Below are 27425 nucleotides of genomic sequence, written 5' to 3' on the forward strand. Positions count from 1 at the left end.
AACAAGGCTTGAAAAGGAATCAGTAGGGCATGGATAATATTGCCCCTATCCAAATATATTCAACATTAAGCACACCACATATTGTGCTTCAGCGCATATAGGATGAAGATAGTAGTCTGGCCTCCTATTGTGAGAAGTACGCTGTCCAAAGAATATGCATGCATCAGATAATACAACACTTGGAAGTCCACAAAACTATTTGCCTTTTCACTCACTAGAATAAGACAGTCAAAAAAGTATGTACTACCCACATTTGGCAGATGTTGGTATAGTGCAGAATAGAGGGAGCCCCCTTTTGGTTGAGCCTGTGTGGCGTCTTTGTGGTGGGGGTCACACATCCAATTTCCCCCCATGGTGCTTGAAATAACAACGATGCATATGAACCACTCTGTTGTGCCAGAGCTCCTTGGCTTGCCACTTTTTACATATTTTAATACACCATTGATAGCTAAATGTTTTTTGAGTTTTCATTAATTTTGTACCAGTAACAATATTTTGGTGTCATGACAAACAGGACAAACCACTGAATAAACTTAGCACTTACAATATACAGTGGGGACGGAAAATATTCAGACCTCCTTAAATTTTTCACTCTTTGTTATATTGCAGCCATTTGCTAAAATAATTTAAGTTCATTTTTTTTCCTCATTAATGTACACACAGCACCCCATATTGACAGAAAAACACAGAATTGTTGACATTTTTGCAGATTTATTAAAAAAGAAAAACTGAAATATCACATGGTCCTAAGTATTAAGACCCTTTGCTCAGTATTTAGTAGAAGCACCCTTTTGATCTAATACAGCCATGAGTCTTTTTGGGAAAGATGCAACAAGTTTTTCCTGGATTTGGGGATCCTCTGCCATTTCTCCTTGCAGATCCTCTCCAGTTCTGTCAGGTTGGATGGTAAACGTTGGTGGACAGCCATTTTTAGGTCTCTCCAGAGATGCTCAATTGGGTTTAAGTCAGGGCTCTGGCTGGGCCATTCAAGAACAGTCACGGAGTTGTTGTGAAGCCACTCCTTCATTATTTTAGCTCTGTGCTTAGGGTCATTGCCTTGTTGGAAGGTTAACCTTCGGCCCAGTCTGAGGTCCTGAGCACTCTGGAGAAGGTTTTCGTCCAGGATATCCCTGTACTTGACCGCATTCATCTTTCCCTCGATTGCAACCAGTTGTCCTGTCCCTGCAGCTGAAAAACACCCCCACAGCATGGTGCTGCCACCACCATGCTTCACTGTTGGGACTGTATTGGACAGGTGATGAGCAGTGCCTGGTTTTCTCCACACATCCTGCTTAGAATTAAGGCCAAAAAGTTCTATCTTGGTCTCATCAGACGGGAGAATCTTATTTCTCACCATCTTAGAGTCCTTCAGGTGTTTTTTTAGCAAACTCCATGTGGGCTTTCATGTGTCTTGCACTGAGGAGAGGCTTCCGTCGAGCCACTCTGCCATAAAGCCCCGACTGGTGGAGGGCTGAAGTGATGGTTGACTTTCTATAACTTTCTCCCTTCTCTCGACTGCATCTCTGTAACTCAGCCACAGTGATCTTTGGGTTCTTCTTTACCTCTCTCACCAAGGCTCTTCTCCCCCGATAGCTCAGTTTGGCCGAACGGCCAGCTCTAGGAAGGGTTCTGGTCCTCCCAAACGTCTTCCATTTAAGAATTATGGAGGCCACTGCGCTTTTAGGAACCTTAAGTGCAACAGAAATTTTTCTGTAACCTTGGCCAGATCTGTGCCTTGCCACAATTCTGTCTTTGAGCTCTTCAGGCAGTTCCTTTGACCTCATGATTCTCATTTGCTCTGACATGCACTGTGAGGTATAAGGTCTTATATAGACAGGTGTGTGGCTTTCCTAATCAAGTCCAATCAGTATAATCAAACAGAGCTGGACTCAAATGAAGGTGTAGAACCATCTCAAGTATGATCAGAAGAAATGGACAGCACCTGAGTTAAAAATATAAGTGTCACAGCAAAAGGTCTAAATACTTAGGACCATGTGATATTTCAGTTTTTCTTTTTTAATAAATCTGCAAAAATGTCAACAATTCTGTGTTTTTCTGTCAATATGGGGTGCTGTGTGTACATTAATAGGGAAAAAAATAAACTTAAATGATTTTAGCAAATGGCTGCAATATAACAAAGAGTGAAAAATTTAAGGGGGTCTGAATATCTGAATACTTTCCGTCCCCACTGTATATATATATATATATATATATATATATATATATATATACACACACACACACACACACACACACACACACACACATATATATATATATATATATATATATATATATATATATATATATATATATATATATATATATATATATATATATATATATATATATATACACATATATATATATATATATATATATATATATATATATATATATATATATATATAAACACTTTTAATGTTTGCCAAGAGAGGTGCAAAAAAGGTCATTAATCTTGCATGTACTTTTCTAACCTACAAGCTGAGATAAAGTTTTTAAAGCCCAACCCTCATATATACAGTATTTAATGATTATCAATAGCATGATAAAACTGTTTTTTTAGGTAGGATATCTGTACTCAATTTTGTTTAATTTAAAAGCCATAGATCCCACTACTACCTCAAAATAACCTGCAATGCCAAAAAAGTCACTAAACACCCCTGTTTAGTCACCAACCCAAAAATACTAAAAAAAAATAATTGGTGCAACACTTTTTATAACCAAAAGCAAAAAGCTAGCACATACAGTATGTATGCACTTGCTTTTAGGTTATAAAAAGCGCTGCACCAATTATTTTTACTTAATCTTGTTTTAATTATTACAATTTTTAGTACCAGTCTCTAAGTTAAAAATCTCTACAATCATATTAAATTAAGAGACAACTTTCATGCCTCTTGACATGAAAGATGTATCCTTATTCAAGTCTGCCCGATCTAATCAAACTTATTAGAAATCCAAACAGATTTTGTAAGTTTTTAATCCTCAGTTCTCCACAATATACATCACTGTTCCAAAAAATGTCCATTTCATCCTTAATCAGCCAGCCATAAAATGAAAGTGGTTCTAAAGCTAACAAAAGTCTTGCCACTTGCTGTGCCCCCCTCCCAATACTTATATACTTTCTTGAGTCCCGTATCGATCCAGCACTGTGCCTGTGTGCTAGTCTTCTCTCCTCTCTTCTGCTCTCACAAGCTTGGCTTTGTCAGTCAAATTCTGAAGGCAGGGGGCAGGGCCGAGCTGCACTGTGTCAATGAACCCACACAGCCTAGCTCAGAAATGAGCACACACATCTGCCCCCATAGCAAGAGCTTACTATGGGGTCAGACACAGAAGACACCAAAAGCACTGGCAGGGGACCCAAGAAGAGGAGGTTCGGGGTTGCTCTGTGCAATACCATTTCACAGAGCTGGTTAGTATACAGTAACATGTTTATTTTTTTATTTAAAAAAAAAAATAGCTTTAGAAATGTTTTAAAGGCTAAATTCACCATTTAAACTGTCTCCCTCAAACAAAGGACCACACTAGTGAATCTCTTGATTCCCAGGTGCAGGTTAATGTTTAGAAAAATGTTTATGATTTTTGTATAGCAGTGATGTACCATTATACTGAACTGCTTTATGTCTATCTTAATTATGTAGTGGAGTAGTTTGCTTGAGGTTTAAAACTCTATTTGAAGAGCCGTTGACATCTGTCCACTTAGGGAAAAGGCACAATGCCTTCTAATATCATCCACTCAGGTACCCTCCAACAATATCTGGTGTGGATCAGTGAGGGAAACTTGCTGGGGGTGGAGGGTAACCTATCGGGAACCATTGTCACTTTTCCCTGAATGGGCAGTATTCCTAGTACCTGTAAGCGTGTCCTCAGTGACTCCGATTGTATTCCAGTGCATTCCAGTGCCCCCTTCTGCAAGCTTTCAGCCTTCCTGCATCTCTTTGACCTCCTGTGAGTTTCAGCCTACCATTTATTAGCATAATTTCTGCCTGCAGTCTACTTCAGTGTTTTCCTGTGTATTCCTAGTTTGGTTCATGTTCAGTGTCCCATGCATTTCTACCTGCCCCTAACAATTCCTGTTTGTCTACTTGGATTGCTACTCATGCCTAATTATCCTGTGTGTCTCCATTCACTTGTACTCCTTCTTAATATCTGTGTGTTTCTGTGCACACTTGCCAGCTCTGGCTGTGATCCCTATTCTCCAGAGCATAGGGATCAGCAGGGATGAGTCGCTGGTTGCTATGCTGTCAGCGTCTGCCGGCGGCTGCCGGATCCTCATCAACCGATGACTCATCCCTGCTGCTGACTGCTCACTAGTTGTTAGGACAAAGGTGGGTCCCTGCTCTTAACAACCAGAACAAATCACACACAAAAGTGCATCAAAAATGCAAGTAAATACAATTTTGATGCAGTTTCATTGTAGTCTATGGGCCACAAAATTGAACTGCATCGCTCCAAAGTAGCACATGACCCTTCCTCAAAGTCTCATTACAGCTGCGCTGCATTAATGACTGAGCACCATTGGAAGCAATATTGTTTCCACTATCAAGCGATTCAGTGTGACCCAAGTCAGAACTGAAATTTCATCAGTGTGAACCAGGCCTTAGACTGCTTCATGCTTCTTAGGCTGAGTATACCACATTTAGTTTATTATCAGCAGCCGCTGATTGATGAAAGTTTTCCAGCATGACTGTTCAACAGAAGTCGATCTAATGATTGACTTCTGTTGAAAAGGGAAGGCCACACACAGATCGAAATTCAGATTATCCTTGCTGAACCGGGTGAATTTCAGTCTCTCTGTACCCACCTTAAATCTTTCCTATGGTTTTGCCTGTTGTTAATGCATTTTCATAAAAACTTAAAGCAGCTACCTAGAGATACTTTCACGTGCTTTGTTTTAGTGTCCAGAGTGCCCTAAGCGCTTCCAAGCCTGCAGCACTCCACAGTCCATGGCAAACTTTAACTTAGAGGTACAAGCTATGCCACATGCTCCTTAGCGCTTCGACTAATAGAAAAGCACACATTTCAGGTCATCTTCCCAGCTGGAAAATCATTATTTACATAGTGAGCTAAAGGTTAAGGACTCCTGTGATGCTCTGAAGGATAAATCAAGCTCTTTGCAAGTACAGTACCTTTAGGAGCCCTACAATAAAGTCTCATGCCAGATGAAAAATGTTATCCAAATAACATGTTCACTTTAAATCCGTTATGTGTATATCATTATACAATGTAAACAGCTGTACATTTTAAGCTTCTGAATGGGGTTGGAACTGAGTGGGTAGAGAAGATAACATGGGTGGAAGGAATTTAGGTATGTCCCTGCAAATGAGTTTTTTGATAAAATTAGATATCATATCTGAAAACAGTTCAGTTCTGAAAACCTAATCAATCACACTAGGAGGATTGAAGGGGATGCCAAGAAAAAAAATAATCTATTTTCACTTATTTTTCAGTAGCTGCTAAACCACAAATATTTATTATATTAATCCATCAGGATCCAGTCTAACAAGTAACTGAAAATTATTTTGAAATTGATTTTACTTCCAGTGCCTTACATGGATAGGCTTATTTCCTCAAAAAACTAAAACAGACAATATTAATATTGCTTACCAAAACACATTGATTTACTAAAAGCGAAGAATGTTCGCTTAATGCAGAGAAGCTAGGTCCAATTGAGTGCAAATGAATTTCCTATCTTTTTAACTTTTTTTTATATGAACACACGTTCACTAGGTTAAGTAGACTTTCCACCCCTTCAGCAAATTAACCCCTTTGCATTTTATATAAAAGAAATGTGGTCATTTGGCAGAGAAAGGATACATTTTAGAGTATGATCATAGAGTTGACAAATGAGTGTGCTCTTTATCGTGACAGTAATTTTTTTAAACATTTTATAAAATGTTGCTGCATTTTACTGCTTCATTGTTTTAAACATTTCCTAAATGGTAATCCATGCTGCCTTCAAATTCCACCTTTAACTGCAACGGCTTCATTGTTTTAAACATGCTTAAATGGTAATCTATGCTGCCTTCAAATTCTTTACCTCTGTCCATATCACTGTGATGTTTGTTTTTGTTTTCTTATTGTCCATACCTAAATTATGAATTGATTTTATCCTTATAGCCATGATCCCCTGCTCTCTTGCTGTATCTTGTAGTCTGTCTTTGGTGTGAGAAGTTTGTTCTGTCAGCCATGTGTCCCTCCTATGCAATCCTGGCTGATTAATTGACAATAATACCCCCACCCAACTCAGTATAAATTTAGGCCTTCTCTAGGGGATGCCCAGGCAGGGGTTGCACAGGCAACTTTCATTTTGGATAAAGTATTACACTTCGGATCAGCACTTCAGGGAATGCACAAAGCAAAAATCTACAACAGACTATTGCAACACACTAAACAGACTACAGGTGTCCTGATTCCCCATAGAACATCTCTCATCCAGTCTGCTTCTCAATCTCACCACTCTGTATCATGCACTCCCTACTTTTCCTTATCACAGTTGCATCCTCTCCTTAAACTTTCTCCCCTTCACCCCTCTTCTCCACCCCACAGCTTATATATATCACCATTACTCCTGTCTTCGTCATATTACTGCACTCATCAGCTCCTGCTAATCTTGAACCCACATACCAGTAAAACCTCCAGAACACTGAAAAGTGTCCGTCCATATAAGTCACACTCCCATATCACCTCTATCACCCTTCTGCTTCTCCTAATGTCTGGAGATATTTCTCCAAATCCTGGACCGCCATCATTTACCTTTGGCCAACATACCCAGCACCCCCTATCCTCTGCCAGAAGCCGTAATCTACACAATCTAATTTCTATTCCTCTTCTGCCTAGAACCAGCCTTCAATTTTCCTTACCCCTTTGGAATGCCCACTCGGTTTGCAACAAACATACCACCGTCCATGACTTATTTATCACGAACTCCTTCAACCTACTTGCAAATTACGGAGATATGGCTTCAAGAATCTGACTTTCCTTCTCCTGCTGCCCTCTCACATGGTGGCCTCCTGTGGATTCACTCTCCCAGGCCTAGTGGACAGAATTGAGGTTGTGTTGGAATCCTCCTATCCCCTCAAAGAACTTTTCAGGTTTTTCATTCACCCCCCTCTCTGTCCCTCTCCTCATTTGAAGCTCACTGTACTTGTCTATTTTCTCCAGTTTTGTTGAGAATTGCTGTGATCTATTGGCCTCCTGGACTGGTATCAAGCTTCCTTGATGACTTCTCTGCCTGGCTACCTTACTTTCTCTCTTCTGAAATCATTCTTGGTGACTTCAAACATCCCTGTTAATCTTAACACTCCCGCTACTTCTAAATCTCTGTACCTAACCTCCTTTTTTGACCTGAAACAATGGGCAATCGCTTCTACTCACTCTGTTGGCAACTGCCTTGACCCCATATTCTCCTATCTATGCACTCCACGCAACTTCTCCAACATTCCTTTTCCTCTCCCTGATCACCACCTTATTAGTTTCACTCTCTCCTTGTCTTCCTCCTCTTTGCCTTCCAACTACCAAACAATTACCCTTAGAAACCTTCGCCATCTTAACCCTTCTCTTCTTTTTTCTGCTACAGATTGTCTCTATGCCAAAATCTCATCCTTGCCCTGCCCCAACCTGGCCACTTCTATCTACAACAGTTTGCTGTCATCCACCCTAGATTCCTTGGCCCCCCTCACTACGCACAGAATCAGGCCCCAACCGCTATAACCCTGGCAGACAGACATTACCAAAAGCCTCAAAAAACAGAGCCGTGCTCTTGAGCGTCTGTGACGTAAGACAAAGTCACAGTAAGATTTCAGCCAATATAAATCTGCCCTCCAAAAATACTATTCCTGTCTCCACGCTGCAAACAGACTTACTTTATCACTCTCATTAATACCCTCTCACGCAGTCCTCGTCAACTCTTTTCTACCTTTAATGCTCTACTTCGTCTGCCATTACCTCCACCCACTAACTCAATGCCCAGGAGATTGCTAATCACTTCAAAAATAAGATTGAGTCAATTCGTCTCGAGATCTCCTCCACTCTACAGATATCTCCCTCACTTTACACTCTTTGTCCTCCCGTACAATCAAAACTCTTGTTTGACCCAACTACTACAGAGGAAGTCAATAAACTTTTTTTCTAACGCCCACCTAACCTTCTGCCTGCTGCACCCCATTCCCCATTCTCAAATACTACAGTCACCCTCTGACTCTATCCTACACTCTTTAACTCATATCTTCAACCTCTCCCTCTCTACTGGCATCTTCCTCAACCCTCTGAAACATGCACTTGTCACTCCCATACCAAAAAAGGCCTCACTGGACCCCACCAATCTTAACCACCTAAGACCCAACTCTTTACTCCCTTTTGCCTTCAAACTCCTTGAACGTTTAGTCTACACCAGACTGAGCCACCATCTCACTGAGAATAACCTTCTTGATCCCCTTCAGTCTGGATTTTGTCCACAGCACTCCACAGAAACTGCTCTCCTAAAACTCACAAACGACTTACTAACAGCTAAAACCAATGGTCATTATTCCGTACTCTTACTCTTGGACCCCTCCGTTGCCTTTGATACAGTTGATCACCCCTCCTCAAAAAAAAACCTCAATTTGCTTGGTATCCATGGCTGTGCTCTCCATTGGTTAGAATCTTACATATCTCACCACACCTTTAGTGTCACTTACAACTCTACTTCCTCCTCTCCAACACCTCTTACCGTTGGGGTCCCCCCAGGTTCTGTCCTCGATCTACACATCCTCCCTGGGGCAGCTGATAGCCTCCCATGGCTTCCACTACCATTTATATGCCAATGACACCCAAATCTATCTCTCTACTCCTAAGCTCACCCCGTCTCCTCACACATCACTGATTTACTAACAGACATATCAGCCTGAATGTCACACCACTGAACTGAATCTAAAACCGAGCGCATAATATTTCCTCCACCGCAAGCTCCTTCCCCTGACTTCTCTGTCAAGATCAATGGCATAGCTATCAGTCTGTCCCCACATGCCAGGGTGCTAGGGGTAACCCTAGACTCTGAACTGTTTTTTCAGGCCCACATCTAATCCCTGTCCAGATCATGCCGTCTTAGCCTCCGCAACATCTCTAGAATATGCCCCTTTTTAACCAATGACACCACCAAGCTTCTAATTCACTCCCTGGTCATCTCTCACCTCAATTACTGCAACTCACTCCTCATTGGACTGCCTTTACATACACTGTACCCCCTTCAGTCCATAATGAATGCTGCTGCAAGACTCATCCACCTTACCAACTGTTCAGTGTCCTCCACCCCTCTCTGCCAATCCCTGCACTGTCTTCCACTCACTCAACGAATAAAATTCAAAGTACTAACAATAATTTACAAAGCCGTCCACAACTCTGCCCCCAGCTACATCACTAACCTAGTCCCAAAATAACAACCAAGCCGCTCTCTTCGGTCCTCTCAAGACCTCCTGCTGTCTAGCTCCCTTATCTCCTCCTCTCATGCTTGCCTACAGGATTTCTCCAAAGCTTCTCCCATCCTTTGGGACTCCCACCCCAATCTGTCCAACTGTCCCCTAACCTATCCATCTTTAGGCGATCCCTGAAAACCCTTCTCTTTAAAAAAGCAGATCCTGCTTCTAACTAATACACTGTTTTACTTTCTCCACCAGCTCATCCCCCACAGCTATACCTTTTGAATCAATTGACTCTCCCTCCTAGATTGTAAGCTCTAGTGAGCAGGGCCCTCTGAGTCCTCTTGTACCAAATTGTAATGTAACTGTAATGTCTGCCTTCATTGTGTTAAGCACTGAGCAAACTGTTGGCACTATATAAATTCTGTATAATAATAATAATAAAATATAATCTCTTTAAAGGTATCAGAAAGGATCGCAGGGGAGGACGTATGATGAAACACAAACGACAAAAAGAAGAGCAAGAGCAAAAGACTGAAGGCAATGCAACAGAGATAAGGGCAGCCTCCATCTGGGTGAACCCCTCTGTGAAAAGCATAAAGTTGAGCCCCGTATTGTCTTTAACAGCAGACCAGCTTATCAGTGCCTTAATGGAAGCAGAGCCTCCTATTGTTTATTCTGAGCATGACTCAACTAAACCACTCAGCGAGGCTTCCATGATGACCCTGCTAACAAACCTTGCAGATAAAGAACTGGTGCATATGATTAACTGGGCAAAAAGAGTGCCAGGTAATTACACACTTAATCTTTTTCTTATTTACATTGTTTAAAGATTTGTAGAAGTGCCCATACACAGGCTGGTTATCATAGCAGTTTTGGTTATGTTAGAATTAAAATGATAGTAAACATTTCTATCACAATGTACTTGAGACTTGTATGGACAGCTTGGTACACCTTCCTATGACCATAGGTCTTTGTGGCTGCTCAGCTCTATACACTTCACAAAACATGAATAGGAAAAGCCAAATCTATATGCAATAAAGCATTTCTGTGTCTGGAGAATTACATGAGAAAAATATTACATGAGATAATGAGAAAATAATAATCTACCTTCAACTTAAAAGTTAGGCTCCCTTAGGGGTCAGAAACATCTTGACAGGAAATGCTCCTGATTTTGATCATCGTTTATTAACCACTTCAGCCCCGGAGGATTTGCAGCTCAATGACCGGAGGACTTTTTACAATTTGGCACTGCGCTGATTTAACTGGTAATTGCGCGGCCATGCAATGTTGTACCCAAACAAAATTTGTGTCCTTTTTTTCCCACAAATAGAGCTTTCTTTTGATGGAATGTGATTGCCTCTGCAATTTTTTTTTTTTTGCGATATAAATGGAAAAAGACCGAAAATGTTGAAAAAAAAATGATATTTTCTACTTTTTGTTATAAAAAAATTTTAATAAACTAAATTTTAGTCATACATTTAGGCCAAAATGTATTCAGCCACATGTTTTTGGTAAAAATAATGTCAATAAGCGTATATTTATTTATTGGTTATAGCGTCTACAAACTAGGATACATTTTCTGGCATTTATGCAGCTTTTAGTTTATGACTGCCTACTGTATCTCATTTCTTGAGGTGCTAAAATGGCAGGGCAGTACAACCCCCCCCCCAAATGACCCCATTTTGGAAAGTAGACACCCCAAGGAAATTGCTGAGAGGCATGTTGAGCCCATTGAATATTTTATGTTTTTGTCACAAGTGATTGAAAAATGACAAAAAAAAAAATTACACAACGTTGTCACTAAATGATATATTGCTCACACATGGCATGGTTATATGTGGATTTACACCTCAAAATACATTCTACTGCTTCTCCTGAGTACAGGGATACCACATGTGTGAGACTTTTTGGGAGCCTAGCCGTGTACAGGACCCTGAAAACCAATCACCGCCTTCAGGCTTTCTAAGGGCGTAAAATTGTGATTTCACTTCCTCACTACTAGGGATGAGCCGAACACCCCCCTGTTCGGTTCGCACCAGAACATGCGAACAGGAAAAAAGTTCGTTCGAACACGCAAACACCGTTAAAGTCTATGGGACACAAAGATGAATAATCAAAAGTGCTAATTTTAAAGGCTTATATGCAAGTTATTGTCATAAAAAGTGTTTGGGGACCTGGGTCCTGCCCCAGGGGACATGGATCAATGCAAAAAAAAGTTTTAAAAACGGCCGTTTTTTCAGGAGCAGTGATTTTAATAATGCTTAAAGTCAAACAATAAAAGTGTAATATCCCTTTAAATTTTGTAGCTGGGGGGTGTCAATAGTATGCCTGTAAAGGGGCGCATGTTTCCCATGTTTAGAACAGTCTGACAGCAAAATTACATTTCAAAGGAAAAAAGTCATTTAAAACTACTCGCGGCTATTGCATTGCCGGTCAGACAATACACATAAAAGTTCATTGATAAAAACGGCATGGGAATTCCCCACAGAGGAACCCCGAACCATAATTTTAAAAAAAAATGACGTGGGGGTCCCCCTAAATTCCATACCAGGCCCTTCAGGTCTGGTATGGATATTAAGGGGAACCCCGGCCAAAATTTAAAAAAAAAATGATGTGGGGGTCCCCCTAAATTCCATACCAGACCCTTCAGGTCTGGTATGGATTTTAAGGGGAACCCCGCACCAAAATTTAAAAAAAAACGGCGTGGGGTCCCCCCAACAATCCATACCAGGCCCTTATCCGAGCACGCAACCTGGCAGGCAGCAGGAAAAGAGGGGGGACGAGAGAGCGCCCCCCTCCTGAACCGTACCAGGCCACATGCCCTCAACATTGGGAGGGTGCTTTGGGGTAGCCCCCCAAAACACCTTGTCCCCATGTTGATGAGGACAAGGGCCGGTGGTTGTGGGGGTCTGCGAGCGGGGGGCTTATCAGAATCTGGAAGCCCCCTTTAACAAGGGGACCCCCTGATCCTGGCCCCCCCTGTGTGAAAAGGTAAGGGGGTACAAAAGTACCCCTACCATTTCACTAAAAAACTGTCAAAAATGTTAAAAATGACAAGAGACAGTTTTCGACAATTCCTTTATTTAAATGCTTCTTCTTTCTTCTATCTTTCTTTATCTTCTTCTTCTTCTGGTTCTTCTGGCTCTTCTGGTTCTTCCTCCGGCGTTCTTGTCCAGCATCTCCTCCGCGGCGTCTTCTATCTTCTTCTCCTCGGGCCGCTCCGCACCCGCTCTTCTCTTCATCTTCTTTTCTTCTTCATCTTCTTCTTCATCTTCTTCTCTTCTTCATTTTCTTCTCCGGTCCGCTCCGCACCCGTGCTGGCATGGAGGGAGGCTCCCGCTGTGTGACGCGTCTCCTCTTCTAACGGTTCTTAAATAATGGGGGGCGGGGCCACCCGGTGACCCTGCCCCCTCTGACGCACGGTGACTTGACGGGACTTCCCTGTGACGTCACGGGGAATGCCACAGGGAAGTCCCGTCATGTCCCGTGCGTCAGAGGGGGCGGGGTTACCGGGTGGCCCCGCCCCCGTTATTTAAGAACCGTCAGAAGAGGAGACACGTCACACAGCGGGAGCCTCTCTCCATTCCAACATGGATGCGGAGCGGCCCGCAGAAGAAGATGAAGAAGAGAAGAAGAGAAGAAGAGAAGAAGATGAAGAGAAGAGCGGGAGCCTCCCCCCATGCCATGGGTGCAGAGCGGCCCGAGGAGAAGAAGATAGAAGACGCCACGGAGGAGATGCTGGACGAGAACGCCGGAGGAAGAACCAGAAGAGCCAGAAGAAGATGAAGGAAAATAGAAGAAACAAGAAGCATTTAAATAAAGGAATTGTCAAAAACTGTCTCTTGTCATTTTTAACATTTTTGACAGTTTTTTTTGTGAAATGGTAGGGGTACTTTTGTACCCCCTTACCATTTCACACGGGGGGGCCGGGATCTGGGGGTCCCCTTGTTAAAGGGGGCTTCCAGATTCGAATAATCCCCCCGCCCGCAGAGCCCCACAACCACCGGCCAGGGTTGTGGGGATGAGGCCCTTGTCCTCATCAACATGGGGACAAGGTGTTTTGGGGGCTACTCCAAAGGCACCCTCCCAATGTTGAGGGCATGTGGCCTGGTACGGTTCAGGAGGGGGGGCGCTCTCTCTCGTCCCCCCCTCTTTTCCTGCGGCCTGCCAAATTGCGTGCTCGGATAAGGGTCTGGTATGGATTTTTGGGGGGACCCCACGCCGTTTTTTTTTTAAATTTTGGCGCAGGGTTCCCCTTAAAAACCATATCAGACCTGAAGGGTCTGGTATGGAATTTAGGGGGACCCCCACATCATATTTTTTTTTTTTTATTTTGGCCGGGGTTCCCCTTAATATCCATACCAGACCTGAAGAGCCTGGTATGGAATTTAGGGGGACTCCCACGTCATTTTTTTTTTAAATTTTGGTTCGGGGTTCCATATTGTCGGACCGGCAATGCAATAGCCGTGAGTAGTTTTAAATGACTTTTTTCCTTTGAAATGTCATTTTGCTGTCAGACTGTTCTAAACATGGGAAACATGCGCCCCTTTACAGGCATACTATAGACACCCCCCAGCTACGAAATTTAAAGGGATATTACACTTTTATTGTTTGACACCCCAAATTGTTCGCTGTTCGGCGAACTTGCGAACAGCCAATGTTCGAGTCGAACCTGAGTTCGACTCGAACTCGAAGCTCATCCCTACTCACTACCTATCAATGACAAGATAACACAAACCCCCCCAAATTACCCCATTTTGGAAAGAAGACACTTCAAGCTATTTTCTGAGAGGCATGTTGAGTCCATGGAATATTTTATATTTTGCCACAAGTTTCGGGAAAATTACAATTTTTTTTTTTTTTACACAACATTGTCACTAAATGATATATTGTTCAAACATGGCATGGTTATATGTGGAATTACACCCCAAAATACATTCTACTGCTTCTCCTGAGTATGGGGATACCACATGTGTGGAACTTTATGGAAGTCTAACCACATACAGGACCCCGAAAACCAATCATCGGCTTCAGGCTTTCTAAGGGCGTACATTTTTTATTTCATTCCTCACTGCCTATCACAGTTTTGGAGGCCATGAAATGCCCAGATAGCACAAACCCCCCAAATGACCCCATTTTGGAAAGTAGACACCCCAAGCTATCTGCTGAGAGGCATGTTGATTATTTTGCAGATCTCACTTTTTGTCACAAAGTTTTGGAAATTTAAAAAAGAAAAAAAATATATTTTCTCACTTAATTTTCAAAAATAAATGACATCTGCAAAATACTCACTATGCCTCTTAGCAAATACCTGGTGTTTACTTTTCAAAATGGGGTCATTTGGGGGGGGGGGGTTGTGCTATCTGGACATTTCATGGCCTCGTAACTGTGATAGGTAGTGAGGAGTAAAATCACAATTTGACGCCTTTAGAAAGCCTGAAGGCGGTGCTTGGTTTTTGGGGTCCTGTACGTGGCTAGGCTCCCAAAAAGTCTCACACATGTGGTATCCCCATACTAAGGAGAAGCAGCAGAATGTATTTTGGGGTGTAATTCCACATATAACCAAACCATGTTTGAACAATATATCATTTAGTGACAACTTTGTGTAAAAAAAAAAAATTGTAACTTTCCCGAAATTTGTGGCAAAATATCAAATATTCCATGGACACAACATGCCTCTCAGTAAAAAGCTTGAAGTGTCTTCTTTCCAAAATGGGGTCATTTGGGGGGGGGGGATTTTGTACTATCTTGACATTTCAGGGCCTCCGAAACTGTGATAGGTAGTGAGGAAGTGAAATCACCATTTTACGCCCTTAGAAAGCCTGAAGGCGGTGATTGGTTTTCGGGGTCCTGTACACGGCTAGGCTCCCAAGAAATTCTCACACATGCTACTCAGGAGAAGCAGCAGAATGTATTTTGGGGTGTAATTTCACATATGCCCATGGCATGTTTGAGCAATAGATCATTTAGTGACAACTTTGTGTAAAAAAAAAAAATTGTAACTTTCCCGAAATATGTGGCAAAATATCAAATATTCCATGGACACAACATGCCTCTCAGTAAAAAGCTAGAAGTGTCTTCTTTCCAAAATGGGGTCATTTGGGGGGGGGGATTTTGTATTATCTTGACATTTCAGGGCCTCCGAAACTGTGATAGGTAGTGAGGAAGTGAAATCACCATTTTACGCCCTTAGAAAGCCTGAAGGCGGTGATTGGTTTTCGGGGTCCTGTACACGGCTAGGCTCCCAAAAAATTCTCACACATGCTACTCAGGAGAAGCAACAGAATGTATTTTGGGGTGTAATTTCACATATAACCATGCCATGTTTGAACAATATATCATTTAGTGACAACTTTGTGCAAAAAAAAAGAAGTGTAATTTTCCCGAAACTTGTGACAAAATATAAAATATTTCATGGACTCAACCTGCCTATCAGCAAATAGCTTGGGGAGTCTATTTTCCAAAATGGGGTCATTTGGGAGGGGGGTTGAACTGTCCTGGCATTTTATGCACAACATTTAGAAGCTTATTTCACACATCACCCACTCTTCTCACCACTTGAAGACAAAGCCCTTTCTGACACTTTTTGTTTACATGAAAAAATATTTTTTTTTGCAAGAAAATTACTTTGAACCCCCAAACATTATATATTTTTTTTAAAGCAAAAGCCCTACAGATTAAAATGGTGGGTGTTGCAATTTTTTTTTTCACACGGTATTTGCGCACCGATTTTTCAAACGCAATTTTTTGGAAAAAAACACACTTTTTTAAATTTTAATGGACTAAAACACACTATATTGCCCAAATGTTTGATGGAATAAAAAATATTATCTTATGCCAAGTACATGGATACCAAACACGATATGCTTTAAAATTGCACACAAACGTGCAGCGGCAACAAACTACATACATTTTTAAAAGCCTTTAAAAGCCTTTACAGGTTACCATTTTAGATTTACAGAGGACGTCTACTGCTAAAATTACTGCCCTCGATCTGACCTTCACGGTGATACCTCACATGCATTGTGCAATTGCTGTTTACATATGACACCAGACCGACGCTTGCGTTCGCCTTTGCGCTGTTCCTTTCATTTTTTTTTAATCATTTTTATTGTTATCTCAGGGAATGTAAATATCCCCTATGATAGCAATAGGTAGTGACAGGTAGAGGTCGACCGATATGGGTTTTTCTCTGGCCGATGCCGATGCCGATATTTAGAAATCGCGGTGGCCGATATGTGATGCCGATTTTTTTGGGCCGATATATTTGGCCGATTTTTTTTTTTCCTTTCTTTTTTCCCTTCATCTCATAAAATCTAACAGTTAGACCCCTTTCACACTGGGGCGTTTTTCAGGTGCTTTTGGGCTAAAAATAGCGCCTGTAAAGTGCCTGTAAAACGGCTCCCCTGCAGTCTCAGTGTGATATCCCGAGTGCTTTCACACTGAGGCGATGCGCTGGCAGGATGTAAAAAAAAAGTCCTGCAAACGGCATCTTTGGAGCGGTGTATACCGCTGCTCCACTACTCCTGCCCATTGAAATGAATGCGCACCGCTGCCGAAGCGCCTGCAAAGCGCCTGCAAAGCGTTTTGGCAGTGGTGCTTCAGGGGCGCATTTAACCCCTTCCTCGGCCGCTAGCTGGGTTATAAGCGCCCCGCTAGCAGCCGAATAGCGCCTCTAAAATGACGGTAAAGCGCCGCTAACACTAGCAGCGTTTTACCATCAACGCCTGCCTGCTCCAGTGTGAAAGCAGCCTTAAGTAATACAGAAATTTTTTTTTATTTAAACATTAAACAAAACAAACCTTCAATCAGTTCACTTGTATGTATAATTTAAAAAAAAAACAAAAACAAAAAAAACAAAAAAAAAACAAAAAAATATCTTAAATAATAAATACACAAAAACAGGTAATCAAAACTTTTGGACGAAAAAAAATGGGCTAACTTTACTGCTTAGTTTTTTTTTTTAATTCATTACTGTATTTTTTTTTTTTAAATTGCGTTTGAAAGACCGCTGCGCAAATACCGTGTGACATAAAATATTGCAACAATCACCATTTTATTCCCTAGGGTCTCTGCTAAAAAAATATATATAATGTTTGGGGGTTCTAAGTGATTTTCTAGCAGAAAATACAGGATTTTTACTTGTAAGCAACAAGTGTCAGAAAAGATTTAGTCTTTAAATGGTTAAACTGAGAGCTTCTACACACGGAGTTCAGTCTATTGATAAAAAGAACCTGAAAGATACAATGTTTCTTCTTATCAGACTTGGCAGGCTGCCCAGAGGAGGAGAGAATCCTCTCCACAGATAACCTCAGGAAACTTGCATTAACTTCTATTACAGAAGTCATTTGCAAGTCACGGCTGAAGTTATAATCGGCCTTTTTTTATCAGCACAATCGGCCGATGCCGATTAAGTAAAAAAACGCCAAATATCGGCCGATATATCGGTCGGCCGATATATCGGTCGACCTCTAGTGACAGGTACTCTTTTTTGAAAAAACAGGGGTCTATTAGACCCTAGATCTCTCCACTGCCCTCAAAGCATCTGACCACACCAAGATCGGTGTGATAAAATGCTTTGCCAATTTCCCAATGGCGCTGTTTATATCCGGCGAAACCTAAGTCATGAAATGCTCGTAGCTTCCGGTTTTGTAGGCCAAAGAGATGATTGGAGATGTTCTGGTCTCTGATCAGCTCTATGGTCAGCTGGCGGAACTACCGGCTGCATTCTCGGGTTGCCTGTTGGGACAGGAGAGCCCGAGAAAACCATGGAAGACGGTGGGGGACGTTCCCTCCCACTGCTTATAAGGGGGGGACGTTCCCTCCCACTGCTTATAAAAGCAGTCTAGAGGCTAATTAGCTAGGATTGCTTTTATATGAAATCCGACCACTCGCTGAAGAGAATGATACCAACATAATACCTAAACCTGCAGGCATCATTCTGGTATAACCACTCAAAATCCAGCAACATACCAGTACGTTGCTGGTCCTTGTTGGGCTTACATTGTAATGTTCTTTTTTTATGCAGCCTGTGGGCTGAACGAAAAAAAGATTGATCGGTGGGTATGCCCACCATTAGAATAACGGCCTTCATCCACCCACTTCTAATGATGAGCATACATGCACCATTTTTTTTTTAACTGTGATGGTGAAATCACCTCCGACAGCGCAGGAGTCACGGCTTTACGTATAGTGGGAGCAAACGCTGTTGCTGTCAAGATAAATGAACCTGCGCTGCAGCTGAATGGCATGCCTGTCAAGCAAATGATGATTAACAATAAAACAAACATTACAGTATAAAAGGAAGACTTACCATATCTGCACAGCAAATACAATAAAACACAATAAAAATAAAACATTACAATCTGTGCATAAAAAAATATATGCCGAAGCATGGGGGCAATCCGCCCCTAATGTTAGGAGCAAATTGCTCCTCCACCCCTGCCCCCATGTTTTGGCATATATGCTCTTTTTTTTTTTTTTTTTTTTAACTTTGGTGGTGAAATCACCTCCGACAGTGCTGGAGTCGCTTTATGTATTGTGGGAGCAAATGCTGTTGATGTCAAGATAAATAAACCTGGCTGCAGCTGAATGGCGTACCTGCTAAGCAAATGATGGTTAACAATAAAACAAGAATTACAGTATAACATACCATACCTGTAAAGCAAATACAATAAAACATAGTAAAAATAAAACAGAGAGAGCATGATAGATATAGAACAATAGTGAGCGAACAGTAGAGAGGACAGTAGAGAGCGAACATAAGAGAGAAAAATAGAGAGAGAGAAGAAAAATACAACCACAACTATTTTAGGATTTTTTATTTTATTTTTTTTTGTGTTTTTGTGTGTTTTTTGTTTTTTTTTTTCACTTTTTTCACTTTTATGAAAACTGTAAAAAACCTGTAAACTGAACGTTGCAGATTAGGGTCTCTCAAAATGTGATGGCCATCACATCTTTCGAGACCCTGAGAACCTGTGTTAGTGTGCCTAGGACTGTATGGTGCTGTACCCTACGCTAATACTCAACTAGTGTGTGGTAGCGTTCGAAACGGTCACCAATGCAAAGACCAGGTTGGTCAGGACAGGAGGCACAATAATAGTGGGTGTCATGCCTAAATCCACGTTTTCTGCAGACACGACATCTTCTTTGGGGAGTTCTTTGATTAGGGGTACCAGGGAGGACATGCGGAAAATGCCTCTCATGCAGCTGGCTCACTGCATTTGGATTGGGAAGTTGGGCAAGAGCACCGTCTGAAAACAGAAGGGCTCTGACAATCTCTTCCTGGAATTTAAGGAAGGATCCAGTCCGTCCTGAAGCTTTGTATAGCACAAAAGAGTTCAGCCAATTGAAATAAATAGACACTTTTTTGTACCAGGGTCTGGCCTTACGGGCAATTAGGTACGGCACCAACAACTGGCCGCTGAGGTCTACCCCTCCCATGTTAAGGTTGTATTCGTGGACACAGAGGGGTTTCTCCACAACACCAGTCACTGTAGGAATGCGTGAAGCGAGGACAGAACGAAAACATTCCATGAATCCCTCCACTTCACTGCTAACAAATTATTACACTTCAAGCAGGCTTTCTCCCCCTGTCTAAGTTGGGATTCTACAAGCCGTTGAGGCAAGCCCCGATGATTAGTTTACACGGTGCCACATGCGTCAATTTGATAATCAAACAAGTGACTAAAAAGTGGCACGCTCGTGTAATAATTGTCCACATACAAGTGAGACCCCTTTCCGAATAAGGGTGACACCAAATCCCACACTATCTTACCAGCGCTCCCTATGTAGTCTGGGCAGTTCTCCGGCTCTACGTGTCTATCTCTTCCCTCGTAAACCATAAAACTATATGTATAGCCTGTGGCCCTGTCACAGAGCTTATACATCTTGACCCCGTTTGCTGGGAATATACTGTTTTATAGACAAGCCTGCAGAAAACTTAACCAGAGACTCATCAACGCAGACAACTTGATCAGGAGTAAACAAACCTGCAAAACGTTGGTTCAAGTGGTTTATGAGGGGCCGAATTTTGTAGAGCCGATCAAATCCAGGGTCACCCCGAGGACGACAGAGTTCATTGTCATTGAAGTGCATGAACCGCAAGATCTGCTCGTATCGTGTCCTGGTCATGGAGGCAGAGAACAGGTCTTAAATTAGAAAACCGTAATTGGTTTCCAATGTCTGGCAAGAGTCAGCTGGGGATTAGCAGTGATGAATTGACCAGCATACAAATTGCTTTGGTCCACAATAGATCTATAGAGATCTTTGGTGAAAAACAGCAAATAAAAATCAAGTGACGTAAAATCAACTGTTTCCACCTGAATTCCAGGTTGGCCAGTGAATGGGGGAAGTATGGGTGCTGCAGAAGTGGTGGGCTCCCAATTAGGATTGGCGAATGCAGCAGGAAGGGCACTATGGGCTTGACGGGCCTGTGTTTGTCTTCTTGGTGGCAGCGGGACACTACTCGTGCTTGCAACCTCGCCAGCTTGAACTGCACTTATGGGACTCGCCACGTCACCAAGTGTTACTGCAGTGCTGGATGTATGATCAGGATGTACTAGGCCGCTGGTGATTGCCAGTTCACCAGAAGGAATAGCGACGCTAGTACTGGCTCTCTGCTCCATACGAGGGACCTGTGGTCCTTGCACCTCAATGACAGTAGAAGAAGATCAGGGTCTGGTACACCTGACCTTGGCAGGGACCTTAACTCCGTCGTCAGAGCTATCTGTCAGGGTGCCGCTGCTGTCTACAGGTTCGTATTCTGAGCCTGAATCTGACAGGTGAGTGACTTCCTCTTCACTATCTGCCATGCTCAGAAACGTGTAGGCCTCTTCACTAGTGTACTTTCGATTTGAATTTTGGTCTCTAAATTTACTGGTACACTAGTGAGACTCACAGGTAAAAAAGCTCCTGACTGTTAGCGACTGATTCAAACGCTACCAAAAAAACTGTTAGCGTTCACAGGAATCAGACCTGACTCTGCGAACGCTGAAGTTATGTGTTTAGTGTTTTGTAAGTGACAGTGATCGATTGATACTGCACTTGGGTGGGCTGGGCTGGGCTGGGCGGAGGGGCTAAATGCAGGTGCTAGCAAGTATCTGGGCTGATCCCGCTAACACTGCGTTTTTGAGAACCCTAAACTGCTGGGGACGCTAGTATAGATCTGATCAGATCAGATATCAATCCGTTCAGACACTATACTACTAAGGGAGCATATGGTGCGTGCGTGGGTGTTAGCGCTACTGGCACTAATCTGACGCTGCCTGGGGCGACACAGACCCTAACTGAAGCTAAAACATAACTTTGATCAGGGGGTTAAACCTTGATTGGGTAAAATACGGCAGGTGCCCTGACACTATAAAAAAAAAATCTAGCTAAACTGTGTCACCCGTGACACTTATACAGTGATCACAGGTGACAAGGGGTAATCAAGGGGTTAAACCTTTATTGGGGGGTAGGGGGGGTCCCTTGACCTATCTGGGCCTAATACTAATTGCCCTAACACTGATTAGTGTCACTAATGACACCAGTACAGCAATAAAAAAAAAATCTGAATACTGTACTGGGTGACACAGTGACAGGTGGTGAAAAGGTTAACTGGGGGGGGTGATCAGGGGTTAATTGTGTGCCTACATGACTTGGTGTCAGTGTAGTGTTGTGCAACTCACTCCGTGATGTCTTCTCTCCTCGGTCTGGAACGGAAAAGACCGACACGAGGAGAGATGATATCACTTCCCCTGTCAGTGTTTACACTTACACGACAGGGGAAGGATCTGATTCGTCAGGACCGATCACCAGGTCCAGGCCAGACATTATTGGCCTGGGCCTGGAAATTGATCAGTTCCTGATCGAACCCAATGGTCGCGGCCAGCGCGGGGGGGGGGGGGCGCGCGACGTATGGCTACGATGCTTCGCGCAGGACCAACCTGCTGCAGTATAACTGCGGCGGCTGGTCCGGAACGGGTTAATGATCACTTCCAACAGCTGGTGGCAGTTATCACACTGGGAAGCATTTTAACTGATTGGGGAATCCTCCTTGATTTAATCTAATCCTTTAATTTCCTATGGAAAAGTAGTTTAACCGATCTGTCTCATGAATCAGCCAAGGGTGATCAGATATCTCCCCACCTATTGATGCCTGCCTGTGGCCACCTTAACTTCTAGCTTATGCAGCTTTAAAGCAGTGTTAAACCCAAAGCCAAAATGTATTATATTGCAGCTTACAAGTCATTAGATGTAGAGGCTGCATCAGTTTTCTTTTCATTGCTTTTTTTCTCCCTGTTTTCATCTGGTATTCTGGCCAGTAAATCCAGCCACTGATGGATCAAATCTCAGTCGGTTCAGCAAGGACTTGCCAAGATTCAAACCATCTAAACCAGCTGATGTATCCAAGTCTATCCATCAATCGACTTGGGTGCAACCAGCCTTTCAGATTTTTTGCAAGCGGTTACTACCAGTGGCTACAACTGCTAGCAGTGATCATTGTGTTCTGGTGGCAGGGAATGCTCAATGCAGCAGGAGGGATTTCCCCATCAACACTGACTTTGTTGATGGGGGAATCAAGCAATTTCCTTTCCGTCCATCCGTGGTGGACAGAAAGAAAATTGCATAATCTATGGGCTGCTTTACACACCTCCTTTAATAGTGAGGCACAACTCTGGAGGAATGAGTCTGGGAGGAGGAGAGTGTTAAATGTATTAGCAGATTTAGGTACACTAACAAACTGATGCAAAACTCCAGCTCATACTTTAAAACTAGTTACAGCAAACAGTTATTTCTTTTTGGAATGAAGGTTTTGCATGAATAAATAAAAGCTGATCTTTTTAATCAGCCCTGCAAATGTTTAGTGGTTTGTCTCATCCATGTAAACTGATATATTTTAGTGGAGAGCTTGCACTTGTGAAACACAACTGACTTGCTGTCTGGATCAACAGATAAAAATAGAAGAAAAAAAGGTATAAAAAAGGAAACTAATACAGTCATCACATCTTAGAATTTGTAAGCTGCAATATAATAAATGTTTGCATTTGGGTGTAATACTGCTTTTATCTAGCCTGGAAGTAATATGATTAGCATCTTTGATCAAATGTATTAGTTTCTGCCTAATGCTGTAGGATCTGCCTAATATCCCTGTGTATGAGCACCTTCCTTTATTTATTCTTTTTGTGTTTAGTGTGGAGATATAATTTCAGGAAACAGGAGGTGCTGATGCAAGCAAAACAATTATTTCTTTTACTGTGTTTTTATTGAAACAGAACTTAAAGTATTACACATACATAATATGGTAGATTGCTTACAAAGTCTCAACCCTCGTCAGAATGGGTGATAGCATGAACACCAACATAATGGTTTATCTCCGAAATACAATGCAAATTATATATTATTCAGCAAGTGGTGGATGAGTAATCACTAAGACAGTGGGGCCTCAGTTTGTACGAACAACCTGGAAGTGGTTGGTTTATAAACAATCAAAGTAGTTTCACAAGAAAACCCATAAGTAAATCACTGTATTGAAACAAGGTAAAACTTACTCAAAGAGGTTTTTACACAGCTAACTGTGGGAGAAGAAGGACCACTTGTATGTTGGAGAACACAGCTGAGGGGAGAGGCTTTGGGGGAAAAAGAGAAGCTAAAATGCTAGAGGGAAGGAAAGAATCAGACAAGGCTGAGGGATAAAGGTAAGTATGGTGATGATGAAGAGGAAATAAAAGTACCCCAGAGACTCACGTAAACCAACGTTAATACCACAACAATATATTACAACTCAAAAAAATGGGTGGTCAGCTGTGATGATGGGAATAATTGAGCCAAGGCTGCCAATTGCATAAAAATGTATTATGTTTTTTATTGAGGACTGCCATTATTTTCTCGTTCATAAGCGTGCCAAGTACATGACTCTTTACCTCTTTGAAGCTAAGTGTCAGGAACTTCCACCCCCCCATCGCTATTGTCTGCTTCGTTGTGAGTGATACAGTATCTCACAAAAGTAATTACACCCCTCACATTTTTGTAAATATTTTATTATATCTTTTCATGTGACAACACTGAAGAAATTACACTTTGCTACAATGTAAAGTAGTGAGTGTACAGCTTTTATAACAGTGTAAATTTGCTGTCCCCTCAAAATAACTCAGCCATTAATGTCTAAACCGCTGGCAACAAAAATGAGTACACCCCTAAGTGAAAATGTCCAAATTGGGCCCAAAGTGTCAATATTTTGTGTGGCCACCATTTTTTTTCCAGCACTGCTTTAACCCTCTTGGGCATGGAGTTCACCAGAGCTTCACAGGTTGCCACTGGACTCCTCTTCCACTCCTCCATGATGACATCACAGAGCTGGGGGATGTTAGAGACATGAGCAGTCTTGAGCAAGGCAGTGGTCGTCTTGGAGGTGTGTTTGGGGTCATTATGTTGGAATACTGCCCTGAGGTCCAGTCTCCGAAGGGAGGGGATCATGTCACAGTACATGTTGGCATTCATGGTTTCCTGAGTGCCGGCTGCACTAATGCAGCCCCAGACCACGACACTCCCACCACCATGCTTGACTGTAGGCAAGACACACTTGTCTTTGTACTCCTCACCTGGTTGCTGCCACACACGCGTCACACCATCTGAACCAAATAAGTTTATCTTGGCCTCATCAGACCACAGGACATGGTTCCAGTAATCCATGTCCTTAGTCTGCTTGTCTTCAGCAAACTGTTTGTGGGCTTTCTTGTGCATTATCTTTAGAAGAGGCTTCCTTCTGGGACGACAGCCCTGCAGATCAGTTTGATGCAGTGTGCGACGTATGGTCTGAGCACTGACAGGCTGACCCCCCACCCCTTCAACCTCTGCAGTAATGCTGGCAGCACTCATACGTCTACTTCCCAAAGACAACATAATAATTCTAATCCTCTGGAGTTAAGGCAGGATCAAAGTCTAGTTCCCTTTTTGAGATATATGATGGGGCTTACATGTTGGTATTGCCTTGAATGGAGGAAGGCAGGGAGATGAGGCCCTGGGTTGTGAGGAATGAACCAAGTAACTAAAGACCTGTTAGTTTAACTTCTATAGTCGGGAAGATACTGGAGAGTTTAATAAAAGACCGCATAGACGAGTTCTTGCTGGAAAAAAATATTTTAAGCAATAGACAGCATGGATTCACGAAAGACAGCAGTTGTCAAACAAACCTGATTTCTTTTTATGAGGAGGTAAGTAAAACCTTGGACGGAGGGGTGGCTGTGGGCATGGTATACTTTTTTGCAAAAGCGTTTGACAGAGTTCCCCATACACCAATGGTGTCCTGGGACATTTGCCTCTCCGGCGCTCACTGGGGTGCTGGACTGGGAGCTGCTGGGTCAGGCTCACAGGCGCACACTGAGAGGCTGAGCCAGCCTCCGGTCAGGCATCTGGGCAGACCCCAGCATCATTGTTGGGATCCCTGCAGAGCCTGGAGTGGCTCTGTGACGTCATCCAACAGTGGACTTTAGCCCGCTGTCAGCTGAATCTCGGTCACAGGAGTGCAGAACTCCTGTGACCTACAAGAGAAGTATGGCCAAAAAAGCTTTGGCCATATCTGTTCTTTAATATAAAGATTATATATTTATCTAGCAATAAAATCTACCATGAATTCACAGAGCTAACTAAAGGGGAATCTCTACTCTTATGAATTTAAACGAAATAAAAAAATATAGAAAATAATGTTGTGATGAACCAAAAACTGATATTCTACTTACCTGTGCGATGTTAAATTCCAGTATATCAATACAACCTATTTTTTTCCCCATTATAGCAACATCTGCTTCAATAGAAAACTCACTCACCCCAGCTGGGCTGAAAACAAAAAAAAAAAGCATCAACGTAAAAAAAATAGCAATTTGTTGGACTAACACAATTGCATTCACAAATGTCCTTCTTTTGAATCATCTTGTCAATATACAGTCTCGGTTACACGCTAAAAGCTGTTTACATGACAAATATCTTGTCCTTCAGTTTTTCCAATGTTTCATAAGCAGAGTTTAGACAATAATATTGCCTTCCAAATGACAATCAGCACCCATTGTGGTTATGCTGCACAAATGACAAATCTCTTTCCTTTCAAGTCTCACACACAGCCCCATTCTATGAGAAAGTCAGTCCTCCAGCCTACAGATAAATTAAATGCACAGAAGTCCTTATTCAAGTCTTTTGCAGACAGTATACTTCAATTCCTCCATGGACAATTACATAAGATGGAGTCAACGTGTTGTACGTCACCACGTTCTGGATGGTCGGACTTTGGTGTGATCGTCTGTAGGCAAGATCGTTTCAGCGGTATTCCGGCAGGGTTCCGTCGGAGAAACCTTCGGAGTTTATTCCAACGGCAAAACCGGTCGTGTGTACAGGGCATAACAGTGCCCTGGTCAGTTATTAGAGTTTTGATGCAATATATGATTCCATGAATACATGTTGTAGCAAACATATTCTAAAAATGAACAAAGTAAAAGCATAATTGGTAAAGAGAAGTATGTTAAAAGGTCTGCCTTTTGATCCAGAATAATACATTACCTAGCTAATTGGTGATTACTGGTAACTTTCTTTTAGCGAAACATTATAGTTATATTACTTGTTTGCTTTAACACATTTAATACATATCCTGCTTGAACAAAACAGTGGTAGAATTAAAAACAATAATCTTTCCATCGTGGTATCATATACACTAATACCATTAGCCTGGCCATCACCTGGCCATCACCTGGTGTGATCAGATGGCTTAGAAGAGCCAATAATGGTCAGTTTTCTTTCTATTTTCTAGACACTCACTATAAAATGCAAGGTTCCCAGCAGCTATTTGTTGATGTGTGTTGGGGTAGATGGGATAGTAGGGTTAGATAGGAGTGCTATATAATACTCCATACAGTGTTATACAGTGTTTTATTGTGCTCTACTGTGCTATAAACAGTGCTGTATTATGCTACATTATTGTGAAGTGCTGGAGTGGAGGACAAATGTCCCCTAATCACCCCCATGGCCAGTGTCTCAATGGCAGCTTGGCAAAACTCC

At 42.2% G+C, this 27425-nt stretch overlaps 1 protein-coding gene across 2 annotated transcripts in view; it reads left to right on the top strand.

The window, feature by feature from the left end:
- ESR1 (estrogen receptor 1) overlaps positions 1-27425 on the top strand; it is a 522594-nt gene that overhangs the window by 410351 nt on the left and 84818 nt on the right. For both annotated transcript variants that reach the window (XM_073627828.1, XM_073627829.1), the window contains one exon: positions 9858-10184. In XM_073627828.1, coding sequence (XP_073483929.1) covers positions 9858-10184 — 327 coding nt within the window. The remainder of the gene's footprint in view (positions 1-9857; positions 10185-27425) is intronic.

This window comes from Aquarana catesbeiana, linkage group LG04 (genome assembly GCF_042186555.1).
Source record: "Aquarana catesbeiana isolate 2022-GZ linkage group LG04, ASM4218655v1, whole genome shotgun sequence".
Classification (NCBI taxonomy): Eukaryota; Metazoa; Chordata; class Amphibia; order Anura; family Ranidae; genus Aquarana; species Aquarana catesbeiana.